This window comes from Vigna angularis, chromosome 7 (assembly GCF_016808095.1).
Source record: "Vigna angularis cultivar LongXiaoDou No.4 chromosome 7, ASM1680809v1, whole genome shotgun sequence".
Lineage (NCBI taxonomy): Eukaryota > Viridiplantae > Streptophyta > Magnoliopsida > Fabales > Fabaceae > Vigna > Vigna angularis.
This window is the reverse complement of record NC_068976.1, coordinates 15,951,601-15,966,457: the sequence shown is the minus strand read 5'-3', so window position 1 is coordinate 15,966,457 and position 14,857 is coordinate 15,951,601. Positions and strand designations below refer to the sequence as shown.

At 33.6% G+C, this 14,857-nt stretch overlaps 2 protein-coding genes across 2 annotated transcripts; both read right to left on the bottom strand.

Moving 5' to 3' along the window:
* Positions 1 to 1,619: 1,619 nt before the first annotated feature.
* On the bottom strand, positions 1,620 to 5,078 carry LOC108321300 (probable disease resistance protein At4g33300). The gene is made up of 5 exons (XM_017553015.2): positions 4,320 to 5,078; positions 3,405 to 3,799; positions 2,916 to 3,271; positions 2,587 to 2,798; positions 1,620 to 2,500 (listed from the first exon to the last, which is right to left on the bottom strand). The coding sequence occupies exons 1-5, from the start codon at positions 5,017 to 5,019 to the stop codon at positions 1,689 to 1,691; spliced, it is 2,475 nt and encodes an 824-aa protein (XP_017408504.1). The 5' UTR covers positions 5,020 to 5,078; the 3' UTR covers positions 1,620 to 1,688.
* A 2,154-nt stretch (positions 5,079 to 7,232) lies between these two features.
* Positions 7,233 to 10,862, bottom strand: LOC108328012 (probable disease resistance protein At4g33300). The gene is made up of 5 exons (XM_017561818.2): positions 10,064 to 10,862; positions 9,144 to 9,535; positions 8,550 to 8,905; positions 8,256 to 8,461; positions 7,233 to 8,160 (listed from the first exon to the last, which is right to left on the bottom strand). The coding sequence occupies exons 1-5, from the start codon at positions 10,737 to 10,739 to the stop codon at positions 7,334 to 7,336; spliced, it is 2,457 nt and encodes an 818-aa protein (XP_017417307.1). The 5' UTR covers positions 10,740 to 10,862; the 3' UTR covers positions 7,233 to 7,333.
* Between the last annotated feature and the right edge of the window lie 3,995 nt (positions 10,863 to 14,857).

Here is a 14,857-nt window from a genome sequence, read left to right as displayed (position 1 = left end):
GAGGATAAAATATCTCCACTAACATTTAGATTATAGCAACATTTTTTCTCTGTTTGCTCGTAAGAAACCCTTATATTTTGAAACCCATAAGAAACACCCAATTCATTTTAATTAATGTAATAATATGTATTATAATTTTTAATTAAAAATATAAAGATAGATTTCTTAAAACACATGTTCTATATGTTTTGTTTATTTAAGTTTTAAATCCGATTGTTGGTCCAAATTGACTAAGTCTTACTCTAAGAAAATGACCTAACTAAGATAATTGCTATTAATTTAAATTCAGTCCTCGATAATTAGCTTATCACCCTACAATAGGATGAAAGAAAAATCAACAAATTGAGTGGTGTGATTACATTTTTCATGTCAATTGTGTCAGCTGTTTATTGACAGATATATTTCTCATAGTTGCATCATGTATTAGGCGAAAGCATGGCGTAATGCTACCCTAAGAAAATAAAAATTATTTGGAAAATCTTATTAAGATATTTCTCATTGTAACCTCTCAAATAAACGTTGGCCACTTATTTTTAAATACCCAATAAGTATGTCACGAATATTTTATATACATGAATATATATATATATATATATATATATATATATATATATATATATATAAAACTTGTCTTATTTTGAAGTACAAGCAATTGTTATCATTCTATAGACAAAGTTAATAAATTAAAATTTATATAAAAGAAAAATGGTAGAGAAAAAAAGCGACATATATTTATATTCATACATAAAATAATCATAAAAAGTAAATTTTCATAAAAAGGTGAATTTTTATGATATCAAATAAATATAAAAAAATTTATGTCAAAATATTATTTCTAAAAATGTTAACTATACATTGTCTCTCTTATGCTTCACATTCTATGGTAAAAATTGCTTGAGACTCATACAGGGGTATTTTTGAAAGTCAACAGGTGATGCCAAAAATAATTTTATAAGTTTTGATGATGATGATGATGACGACGACTTGGGAGGCTTGACTTGCACTATATACGGATTGAACAATGTGTGAGGATAAATAATGAAAGAAAGACATTGACCAAAACGGCAACAGTGAAAGAGAAGAAAGATAAGAAGGAAGCTTCAAGGTAGACACATGACAGCAAATTTGCGAGTGTGGTGAATCAAAATCCAAAGGTTGCTTTCAGTTTTTGTCTTTATGTTTCTCTTTACGCGTTTTCTCAGCTGAATGCAGAACATGGCCTTTGGGTGGAGCCATGTGATGGAAACTGGTCGCACATGTACAATGTATATGTACACAGATAATGATGGTGGCCTCAAAATTCCAACATTAGGGTCTCAACTTTCCATTTCAATATGGGAAAAGCACTTCCTTTTGGAAATCTAACTTGTCCATTTTCCTTTTTTTCTAGCCGCCCCTAGTATATGTGTGTATATATTTGATTTTTGTGTTCTTGTTTAACTCATCTCAAACAATCAACATTGGGAATGTGGTTTTTTGAAAAAATGCTTTTAAAAATTGAAACTTTCTGTCTGTTATGTTATCTAACTAAGTACAGGAATCTAAGGAGTCTGAAATAACAGTGGTTATCATGTAGTGGTGTACTTCAGACAAGTAAAAAGATTGTGCCATGCCATAACTTGTGGAAAAAGAGAAAATTTCCTTTTACTATGAACAAGTATATACAATGAATTGGGGGGAGTGATGCTTCATTCTTGAAGCCAGTCCAGATCAAAGTGTTGTTCTGGTACTTGAATGTGAACATTTGACTTGGCCATCTCAGCAACATCTCTCCATGTACCATACACCTCCTCGTCACAAATTACAAGCTGCAGAGAGTGTAATGACACTGCAGACTTTGGTAAATACCTAATCATGGGGCATTCCCTCATGTCAATCTTCTCTAAACTTACTAATCTACCAATCTCTTTAGGGAAGCAGGTGAGGTTAGTACACTGAGAAATGTCAATGTACTTCAATTTCTTCATTTCACACATGCTAGGAGGAAGTGTTTCTAGATCAGGACAAGCATATAAACGGAGGATCTCTAGAGATTTTAGATTGCCAAATTCAACAGGTAGTTCAGACAAATTGTGGCAGTCTGTGAGGCTCATGTTTCTGAGTGACTTTATTCCACAAATGCTTGAGGGCAAGTATGTTAGATCATTACAGTGATCAAGTGTCAGCTCAGAGAGGTTAGGGAACTGTTTTCCATCCAAACTGTTGTTAATCTGGCAGAGGACTACGAATAGTTTGCTCAAGTTTTTCAAGACAGTGCCTGACAACTGAGGGGTGGAAACCTTTTCTAGCCAGAGACTCCTCAAGTTGGTCAAATTCCTAAGAACTGAAACATTGTGAAGGCGAGCATATGAGGTACTGTAGTTTACTATTATCAGTGCCCTCAAATTTGGCATCTTACTGATGAAGGGAGGTAAAAAGTAATCACTGGACGTGAAATTGATTATCAACACTTCAGCCTTGGGAAAATCCAGCTCAAACCAATCCATTTCTGTCATTTCCCCTGCAATGTGAAGTTCATCACAGATGAATCACACAACCAGACAGCAAAATTCATAGTAATTAAGAGTTATTGATATTTGTACATACCTGTGTTGATTGAAACAATCTGAGCTTCAAAGGGTCGGTCCTGGTATCTTGACCATTCTCTTGGGAGTAGTCCATTTTCTTCTCGTTGTGCCATGACCAACCTTCTGTGTTCATGAATGCTCCCGCGCTTGCTCAATATAAGAGCAAGGTCTCTCAGTGTGTCATGCTGAGTCACAGAAATCTCAAAGCAGCTACTATACATGCCCCCGGCACTGAATGATTAAAATGATCAAAAGGGTGTTAGAATAATGATTCTGATAAGAGATAAATGAAAAAAATGAACACATTAGACAAGTTGAAATGCATTTCTAAGTCTGCAATTTGCGTACCGTGCTTCTTTCACTAAGGTTAGAAGGTTCTTATTCGAAAGCTCAACCGCAATGGCATATGCTTCCGCCTCACGAATGTCATGGATTTCAACCCACATATTAATTAGAATTTCGAGAGGGATCTTTCTATCCTCAGGGAAAGAGCACAGGTCCAAGAAGCACTCCTTGATCTTTTCTGGCAGGTAGTTTGTACTAATTGCCATTCTATCAATCAGATTGATCTCATAGGACTCACCAATGCTGTGACCTTGAGACAGATTACTCTTAACACTCAGCCAAAACATTTCATTCTGGTCTCGCAAAGAAGCTCCAATCACCTTCAGAGCCAGTGGAAGTTTTCCACACTCAGCCACAACCTGTTCTCCATTGGATGGATACAAAGACAGAACAAGAGAGAAGGTAAAGGCACGTCATACATCACAGGATTTTGGTTTGAGCTATTAATCAATAGTCAGGGACAGAGAACAGAATTTCAGTTCCAACCATTACCTGCTTCACCAAACTCACATTAGCACCCAAAGGAATTGACTTCTGTCCAAAAGCATGGTGGCAAAACAAAGAGAGGGCATCCTCTTCACCCAGCAATTCCACGTGATAAGTGGCACTAAAGAATGTTGGGAACCTGAATCGAGACACCACAAGGAATTTGCAGCCAGGGATTTTCCACACAAGCTGCTCCAGCACGGAGAAAGACCACACATCATCAAGAACAACAAGAGCTTGAGCTTCCCCTTTGCACTCAAACTGTGGCATCCATTGCGGAACCTCGTAATTTCCATTCAAGCCTTGGTTGCCCATGATGTGTCCCCAGATCCTCGCTCTCAGCTGCTCCACATTCGGAGACTGTGACACGGTCAAAAACAAAATCCTGTCCTTGAAATAACCTGCAAAAAGCAACTGTCACACTCTCGAAACACTTTTAAACAAACAACAAATGCATTCATCCATTTCAAGTTATAAAACTGCAATCTTGTCGCACACACGTGCAAGAATAAGATTGTAAATTACCATCAGTCAAAAAACCACAACTGCAACAAGCACAGTTAGCATAAAACATGAAACTAACATCATCCCTTATCCTATCTAGTAAACATAATCTCCCCCGAGGTTTTCAAAAGTTCTGTTCACAACCCAATTCTTTTGAACAAGACTAAAGGCTCCCCCATACTGAAAACTTTAAATTCAAGACCACCCATTAAACTCAAACAATTTTTGATCAATTGATTCGCGAGAACTGATTGTTGAACTGAAAAAAGTCTGTGTCAGTTGATTCATGCAAATCAGTTTTTAACTGAAACAACTGATTTAGTGTTTCGTCAGCTGCATTCACATTACCAAGAAGGAAAGAAATTATTATTATTATTTTTTTTTTTATGATGGGTGAAGGTGGAATGATGGACTTACATCGGACTTGGTCGTCTCTGCAGAGCTCTCTGGCAAGGGTGGTTTTCCCGGAGCCACCAATCCCACAAATCCCGACAATCCAATCAGCATCATTATTAGAGAAAACCATCTCCATAACATTCTTCTTCCCGAAATCCAACCCAACACCGAAACCGTTATTCCCGTTACAACCTTCCACCCACGTCTCATCTTCCTGCATGCTCTTCACAGCCTCCTCCACCCACCCACCGCCGTTCACTCCGATCTTCATCTCCTCCAGAAACCGCTCCATCCGCCGGTTCGACGCCTCCACCCGGTCGAACCGCTCCGCCATCTCGAACCGCACGTGATGCACGTCGGCCAGTATGTGCGCCTGCATGGGCACCTGCAGGAACCTCGTCACGTGCTTCTCCAGCTTCTCCATCTTCTTCGCCAGCTGGAAGTTCCGGTACACGTTCCAGCGGCTGGAGGACAGCGCCTGGTGCGAAAGCTCCACGCCGGAACGCAGAATCTCCGACAGGCGGTCCAGCTGAGACTGCCTCGGCGCCGGAAGCTCCACCCCGGAGTACTTGATTTCCTCGATGGTGGGAAGAATCTCGCGCACGTAGGTGATGAGTTGCTCCGCGCTGGACTTGCAGCGCAGGGCCTTTCGGGAAATTGTGATGAGCATTTTCCAGAGATCGGAGGCTATCTCTCCGGTGAATAGGTCCGTAAGGGCCATGGTGGTGGTGGTGCTCTTCTTCTCTTCCTTTTTCTTCCTTCTTCTTCTTTCTTGGTATTAAAGGAGTCAGCCAATGGTGGCTCTTGCGAAATGACGATATTGTCCTTGAGTTGCCAATCATCGTTTCTCAATTCTCAGTACACCAATAGCGTTCGGGCACACGTGACGTGATCAACTTTTGTATGGCGCAACAACATTCATTTCCAACCGTTGGATCTGGGAACATACGTTTAACTAACACCGCAAACTGTTAGTTAACTCTCGTACTTTGTCATACTTCACAACTTCAAGTATTCTAGAAACACTTGGTATTTTTAGGTTTAATAATTTTTTTCAACTATCTTTAATGTTTTTATTTTGTTTTCATATTTATTTACTGGTAACCATCAAAATTAGTTAAAAAATTGTGATAATTCTTTTAAAATTAAATAGTCGATTCAATAAATAATTACTATTAATAAAAAAATTATAATATTAATTTTTATTTTAGTAAACAGAGATAATAATTACTTCAATCATTACCAAATTTTAAAAAACTAATAAAATTGAAATTTTTACATTAAATATATTATTTTACATCCCAATTATTTTATTTCTAGGAGTTACTGCTCATCCAAAATCCTCACCACTAAATTGATGTCAATGAATCTTAGTAATGTTATTAAAATGAGTAAAAGAAAATCTTTAAAAATGCATTAGCCTTTAAATAACAGACAATGATATGTAAGTAATTACGTAATATCATTTGCTTCTATTTTTTTAATCTTTCTTTTTAATGAGATTATATTACTCATTATCTCTCTGTCCTTAGAATATTCATGAGTCTCTGTCGATTTCCTTAGTATATGCTATATTATGTAATCTGTGTCTCTTTTTTATCTTGAGAAATAAATTTTTAGAAAAGGGATGTTAGATCTGACTAAACTAAATTAAAGTAAGTCTTAAAATTCAAAAGATGATAATGTTTATTTCATTTTCAACAATGAGATTGGGACTCAAATGTGTAATTTTGACCTATTTGATGCACCCCATTGGTTGGTATTTGCAATCATTAATGACATTGATAGAGACTTTCAGTATCAAAATGCTTTGTCAAATCTGGAAACAGATTTAGGATAAAATGCATTAGTTTCTAATAATATAAAATTTTATCTTCAATTTTAAAACTTGAAATATTTTTAAATTTAGAAATTAAAAAAAAAAAAAGTGCTGTAGAAAAAGATGAGTGATTAAAGTCACATAGATAAATTACAATCGCACTTTGTGCATTTCCACGAAAGTTCTCACTTCAGATGCCCTTTTTTGTTTTTATCAATATAAATTTCAATTACTTTATATGATAATATAAATTCGTACCACTTTTCCGGCATCATAGATATTTTTTCGACAAGAGAAAATTCTTCTGTTTCTTTATACGTATGTACAGGAAACCAACTAATGACTACAATTTTATTTTCTAAATTGATTTTATGGTATGTACGGAAAACCAACTAATGACTACAAATTTATTTTCTAAATTGATTTTATGGTATTGAGCTGGATTTAAAATTTATTTTGATATCAGAACAATGGATTTGAATATATCTTAATTTTATTATAAATCAATTTTATAAAATTAAATTAAATTTAAAATTCACTTATTAATTTAAGTATAAATAATATTGTTCGGTTTCAAAATAAGTTTAATATCAAAAACTAAACTTATACAAAATTAAAGAAACTAAAAATATATTTTATTTATTATTTAAAATATAACTATTTGTAAGAAATACTATGCTTGATTAGTTTTGGTTTCCAAAAGATATTTTTATATTTAAAAAATAAAAATAAAACATATTTGGATAGATTGAAAATTATCAATTTACAGTATTTTTAGTCCAATTACATTAAATTTTTTTATATATCAAACATACTTTTGAGCAATTTATACCATTTGAAATATTACAGCTCAAAGGTGGTCTCAATTGTTGTTTAACATGTCTAATAAAATTAATGTCGTTATATAAAAGTAATTATATCTATTATTTTTAAAATTTAGAAATCAAAATATATAAATTTTGAAATATAAACAAATTTTTATTTCATTTCAAGTTTAGAAATTAAAAATATAATTTAAATTTTTATATATAATAACTAAAGTCACTTTTCTTGGTATAAGATAATGTTTATAACTTTTTTCAATTTTTTTATTTTTATTTAATATGGAACTTAGATTTTCAATTGAAAGATAATTTCCATTTAAAATAGAAGTTATATACAAGTATTCACACCAAATTGGAAAGTAAAAGATGACAAGAACATACACAGAAATGAGTCATTCTTTAAGCCAGTCCAAGTCAAAGTGCTGCTCTGATACTTGAATGTGTACATTAGGCTTGGCCTTCTCAACCTCTTTCCAAATCCCAGATAGCTCTTCGTCACAAATTACAAGTCGCAGAGACTGCAATGACAATGCAGACTTTGGTACATTTCTGATCATGGAACATTCCCTCATGTCAATCTTCTCCAAGCTCACCAGTCTACCAATTTCTTCAGGGAAGCATGTCAGGTTCACACATTGAGAAATATCAATATACTTCAATCTCATCATCTCACATATGCTATTAGGCAGTGTTTTCAGATCAGGACAAGCATATAAACGAAGAATCTCTAGAGATTTTAGTTTCCCCAGTTCAAGAGGTAATTGAGTCAGATTGTGGCAGTTGGTGAGACTCAAGTTTTGAAGTGATTTCATTCCACAGATGCTTGAGGGCAACTGGGTTAGATCATCACAATGATCAAGAGTGAGGTCAAAGAGATTTGGGAAGACTTTGGCTATATCTACCTCTTTTTCAACCAATCTGTTGTTAATCTTGCAGAGGACAATAAATAGTTTTCCCAAGTTTTCCAACACAGTGCCAGATAATTCTGGGGTGGAAACTTTTTCAAGCCAGAGGCTCCTCAAGTTGGGTAAGTTCTTGAAAACTGAAATGTTGTGAAGGCAAGCATATGTTGCACTGTAGTTTATTATTATCAGTGCTCTCAAATTTGGCATTGTGTTGATGAAGAGAGGTAAGAAGTACTCAGTGGATGTGAAATTAATGATCAAAACTTCTGTCTTTGGAAATTCCATATTACACCAGTCCACATCTTTCATTTCACCTGCAAAAAATGTGAAATTCATCACAAAAAAGAACAACAGAAGCAAGGAAAGAGAAGATAAGAAAGCCATTTTTCAGAGGGTAATTGGGATATACCTGTATGAATTGAAACAATCTGAGCCTCAAATGGCTTGTGCTTGTATCTCAACCACTCTTTAGGAATTGCATTTTCTCTTTTTGGCATTACTAATCGCCGGCGTTCATTAATGCTAGCACGGTTGCTCAGATTAATGGCTAGGTTTCTCAGTATATCATGTTGAGTAACTGATATCTCAAAGCAACTGCTATACATGCCTCCGGCACTGGTAGATTAAAACATCAAAAGGGTGTTAGAGTGAAACAGGTAAAACAAGAAAACCAAGTTGTAAGAGCATTTTTGATGTTGCATACCGAGGTTCTTTCATTAAGGTGAGAAGATTTTTGTTGGAGAGTTCAACAACAATGGCATAAGCTTCTGTTTCAGGAATATCATGGATTTCCACCCACATGTTGATGAGTACATCCAAAGGGATCTTTTTATCCTCAGGAAATGAACACAGGTCCAAAAAACATTCCTTGACTTTTTCTGGAAGGTAATTGATACTGATTTCCATTCTTTCAATCAGATTGATTTCGTGGGATTCTCCAATGCTTTGACCTTGAGATAACCTGTTTTTAACACTTAACCAAAACATCTCAGGTTGATCTCGCAAAGAAGCTCCAATCACCTTAAGAGCCAAAGGAAGCCTTCCACACTCAGTGACAACCTATTTGCCATTAGACACAAGAATAAAAAAAATGAGTAAAGTCCATGCATAGCATTCTACTTGTTCAGTGCTTCATGTTAGAACCAGTTTTGGAACTCAAATAATTTCTGAACATAGAAATAAACATGTGTACATTCTCCGAAGATCTTTTAGATGGTATTTAACATGATTCTGTATCTAATGGGAATCCAAACATGCCATGCAGTGGCAGAGTTTACAGTTACAAACCACACATTACCTGCTTCGCCAAATTCTCATTAGCACCTAAAGGGATTGATTTCTGTCCAAAAGCATGGTGACAGAACAAAGACAAGGCATCTTCTTCACTCAGCAATTCCACTTCATAATTCAACACCGTTTGGAATTTAGTTCTGGACACCACAAGATACTTGCAACCAGGTATTCTGCACACAAGCTGCTCCATCACAGAGAATGTCCACAAATCATCCAAAACAATCAGAGTTCGAGCTGCTTCACTTTTGCACTCAAACTGTGGCACCCACTGTGGAACCACATAGTTCGAATCCAATCTCTCATTTCCCATAATGTACCCCCAAATCTTCGTTCTTAGTTGCTCCACGTTTGGAGACTGCGACACAGTCAGGAACAAAATCCTCTCCCTGAAATAACCTGCAAAAAAATTGTCAAACGCTTTCCTGAATAACCAAAATTACTAAGCAAAAACCCATCACTTCATCAACTCAATTCCCTCGCACCAACTCCCATTTCGATTCTCAAACCAATCATACACACGGAACCTGTATGCAAGTTTTCTTTTTCATTAACTTTTCATCAGAACTAAAATTTCATCTTCTTAACACTATTTCCAGAGACCAAAGCTATCGATTACAGAAAACAATCCCACTTAAAGTAATATAGAATCACAGTAAGCAACAGATATAAATACATGACTCCAACTTGAAATAACTGGTTAAAGCCTAAACAATATGCAACATTTGATTCATGCGAAGAAAAACTCCACACCGACTAACCTATGCATGGAACGGTATCGTACAAGTTGAAGCGCGATAAACAGTTTCCTGATCATATATGTTATCTTTTTTATTGCACGAATTGCGAAGGAAAAAGTTTGATTTTGATCATAAATAACTTTGACGAGTTTAAATTAAGGAACTTTACTTCACGAGAGGAACTCACGTCTAACTTGGTCATCTTTGCAGACCTCTCTAGCAAGAGTGGTCTTCCCGGAGCCGCCAATCCCAGAAATCCCGACAACCCAGAGATCCTCCCTCCCGATAATCATCTCCCTTACCTTAATCTTCCCGAATTCCAACCCCACGGCGGAGCTTCCTTCAACAACATTCTCATCCACGCTCCTGACAGCCTCCTCAACCCAGCCGCCGCCGCCGACACCAATCTTAATGTTCCCGAAGTACTGCTCGAGGCGGCGGACGGAGTTGTCAACGCGGTCGAAGCGCTCCGCCATCTCGAAGCGCGTGTGGTGGACGTCGGCCATGATGTGGGCCTGCATGGGGCCGAGGAGGAACTTCGAAACGGTCTTCTCGAGCTTGTCCATCTTCTTGGCGAGGTGGAGGTTGCGGTAAACGTTCCAACGGCTGGAGGCCAGGACCTTGTGGGAGAGCTCCACGCCGGACCGGAGAATCTCCGAGAGAAGGTGGAGCTGGGACTGGCGCAGGGCGGGGAGCTCGACGCCGGAGTACTTTATCTCCTCGATGGTGGGGAGGAGCTCGTGGATGTAGGTGATGAGTTGGTCGGCGCTGGCCCGGCAGAGGAGCGACTTCCGGGAGATGCTGATGAGCATTTTGAGAAGCTCCGTTGCGATCTCGCCGGCGAAGAAGTCGCTGAGGGCCATTGTGTGGTATGAGCCCCCGCACTCTGAGTGTCACTCTCTTATGCTCTGTTTTCCTCTGTTTCCTGAAACATTCGTTACTCTTTCTCTTCTTTTCCGTTATTTCGCTCTTCTTTCGTAAACTAACTTCTTTCTATTAGTCACTGTCCAACACTTGTTTTTTAAGCTCGTTTACTAAGATAATTAAAAATAATAATAAATTAAAGTAAACATAACATCTAACTCCAATTTGGTAAACTGCAAAACATATCTTATACATTTAAAGTTATTTTTATAATATAATACTTTAATCTTAAATATTCATAATAAAAGAAATCTTAAATAACATACATGCAAAATCAACACAAAGATAAAGTAAGGCTACAAAAGAGGTTACAAAAAAAGAATATATTAACTAGATAACGAATCTAATCTACCCTAATCTAACCATGAACAAATTTGGTTTAAAAACATTAACTCTTTTTTTTCAAAAGCACAAATATTTACCAAAAGTAACTTTTGGTAAATTAATAAAAATTATATAAATAAGAAATCAAGTAAAAACAGAAAAAATGGTAACCCAGCTTAATTTCTTTTTTGAAATTAGTATACTTATTTAATCTATATTACATCAAATTTACCCTCTCTCTTTTTTTATGAAATGGGAAGGTAGGGATTAGGGATTTGAAAATTCAGTGATGATGCACTTTTCAATATTTTTTCTAACTTCACTACTTCAGTTTTCAATGGAGATGACTGACTCACTTTAAGAAAATAAAAGCAGCTTAAATAACTTTACTTTTTCTTTCTTTTGATTATTTTGATTTTCATTTTTCTGAGCAGAAAAGGAACTTTTTTTATATAAGTACTTTTGGATGAAGAGTGGACGCAATGCAACATTCTAGAAGATGGCTTAACTTTTTCCCAAAGAGAATAAATAAATACCCACTTTAATCTTAAAAAATATTGGTTCAATAGAAGAAACAAAGGATAATTTTTTAATAAAGAAAAAAAAAGCCGAAATAGATTTAATTAAATATTATGTTTATCTAATTAAAAACATTAAATAACTTAAAAAAATTGATTAAATTAATAAACTTAACAAAAAATTTAGTTAAAAAAAATTAAATTCATACATTTTTAAAATTAAAATACTAAATTAAAACAAAATTTTAAAGATACACTAATTCCAATTTTTATTAAAAATTAAAGAATAAAAACATATACCTCAACGTGTGGAGATATATTGAAAGTTTCGACAAAAGATACGACTAATTTATAATATATAAATGACGGCAAATTTTATTTTAAAAATCAATTTTATGAGATTGAGTTAAATTTTAAGTCAATTTCTTAACATAAATAAATATTATTTTATTTTTAAAAAAATTGTCAGTCGAAAATAATTTTAATAAAAAAAAAAAACAAAATATTTATGAATTTGTCTCATCTCATTCTGTTTATCATTTTTGCATAACCACATGAGCATTGAGTTGAATTGAAATGAGCATGATTGTGACAAGTGAGAGTGCAAAAATAAATTTCTTTATAGTGCAAAAATGAGTGTATACTAAAAATTAGATAGAAAATGTAGAATGAAAATATGATCACTAACTATTGGACGACATAATTGTTGAAGGACAAGTCATAAATCTATAAAAGACGAGTTGACTACTGCAATGACCAATATGCCCTTCACCAACCCTAAATCATGGAAAATGCCTAAACACTAAATTCCATGATAAACTTTTAACCTATAAACTTTTAACCTATTATTAGTGTTTCCATGATTTCTTAAAGATAAAATTCCAATGGCAGACCTAAATCTTTGTGTTGATATTTTCTATATTCTATATTTGTCTTTTACTTTATAGGTCCATGGAATTTATATGTCCAATTATCACATACCTAACTACAAGATGAGAGTTTTATTTGTGTTTCCTTGGTGCACCTTTTTTTATGCACACCAAATACATATTTAATATTTAATTTAGTTTTGTAAAAAAATAAATATAAACAAAATTTATTTTTTAATGGAGACAAAAAAAAAATACATCAAAGCTTAGTCTTTAATGGTCATTAATAATTGGTTTTATGAGTTTCTTTATTTCTAGTGGGATATTTCTTATATTATTTCTTTATTTATTTGATATGATGTGTACTTTATTAGATATAGATTATTTAATTCGCTACTGAATCAAATTGGTATCTTTAATTAGGACCGTGTGAAGTGTTTTTTGTTTATTAGCACTTTGACGAGTGTACTAAATTATATCTCTCGGGTTAAGCTAATCTAAATATAAATATTACACCATAGTATGTAACTCGCATCAAGTAATTAATTAGAAATTATATAATTTATACGGATAAAGGGAACATATAAAATAATGTGTGACAAATATTTGACAATTGCAACTAATCAAAACTTATTTCAATTTATTATAAATATGAATAATTTTTATTTATTATGTTAAATTTAACATATTTTTGGTTAAAAATTATTTAAATAATAATATACAAATAATTATTTAAGAAAATATATTATAATTTTTTCTTACAAGTTTCTTTTATAAAATTTCTTTTTATTTTTGTAATTCTTTTTATCATTAACAATTTCAATTTTATTTTATTATAATTTTTAGTATTTAAATTTAATTTATATCAATTTTTTACATAGAGACAAATTGATAATTATTTATTTTTATCAATTAAAATATATTTTTTCATCTACCACACTCATCACATCATTTAAAAACTTTTTTTTTTTAATTTCTTCATCTATCCTTTCAAACCCCTTAATTCATACTACACCACGTTCTCCATCTCCTCAAATCTATCTATTCATTCTTTCTCATATCCATTTTCTAATCCAAACACTACTGGGTTTAAAAACTTTTATTTATACTTTTGTTTACTTTTAACTTTTCTTCAAGCCCTTCTTGTCTTTAGTTTTATTGGAAGATCAAGTTTAAAGCCATTTCTAGATCGTAAAATGAACTTATTTTCAGTAAACGTAAAACTTCTAACATGTTTTTGTAAGATAAATTAATGCTTAACAGTCATATATTTTATTAAGATGTTTCCTTTCAAAATTATGAAAGATAAACCTAATGCTAACATAATTAAGGTGTACTTACACAAATTAAAAACATGTATTTATGACGTAATTTTTATTTTTATTTTAATAAAGTAGTAAAGCAAATTTTCTGCCCTAACATAGGTGATCGGAGTGGAACTTTTTTTTTTTAATTTTCATTTTATATTTTAGTAACAATTCCACTTCATCATAACATACCTAACATAGGTGATCGGAGTGGAACCTTTCTTTTTTAATTTCATTTTATATTTTAGTAACAATTCCATTTCATCATAACATACCTAAATAGCAGGTTGAGAATGTTAATTTACCTCATCATGTTCTATTTTACTTATTCCACAATTATATCCAAAACATGACTTTCTTCCTTAGATTATGTAGCTGTCAAAACTAAGTTGCAGCATTTTTTTGAGTGCCACATATGAAAGTGGAAATCCCCCTAACATTGATCGATATAGTTGGCTCAACAACATCACATTGAAATTAGGATATTTCAAATAAAAATCCGAACTTTGAACCAAAATGCATTCATTTCATGACACCCATTTGGATTTCCATAGTAGTATTTCAAGTAATCAACATCAGAAAAGTAAACGCCATGTTACGTTTTCCACTACCCCAAAGCAGCATTAACTTGTCAAATTTTCCCATGGGGCAAGTCGTGATTGCATTAAACATGCCCTTGAAAGACCCTTAGGGTTGGCATAGTAATAGATTTTGATAAACAAGGTCTTAATTTCTAACTTTGTTGTCATCATTATATATATAACAAAAAAAAAGTTAGTTTCTCTACTGTTTTTTGGTATCTTTATGCTATACTTTTAACATATACCGATTTTGATATATTAAAAAAGTTTTTAATGTATTATAAAATATTAATGTCAATGTATTTTGAATATACAACAGTGAGACGGTAAAAAAAACTTAACAGAGGATACATATTCTAAAAAAATAAACTTGGGTCGTGCATAGAACATAATACATGAGAAAAAGTGGTATATAACGACTTTGTCTTGGGGAAGGTAGGTTTGCATTTGGTTCCCAA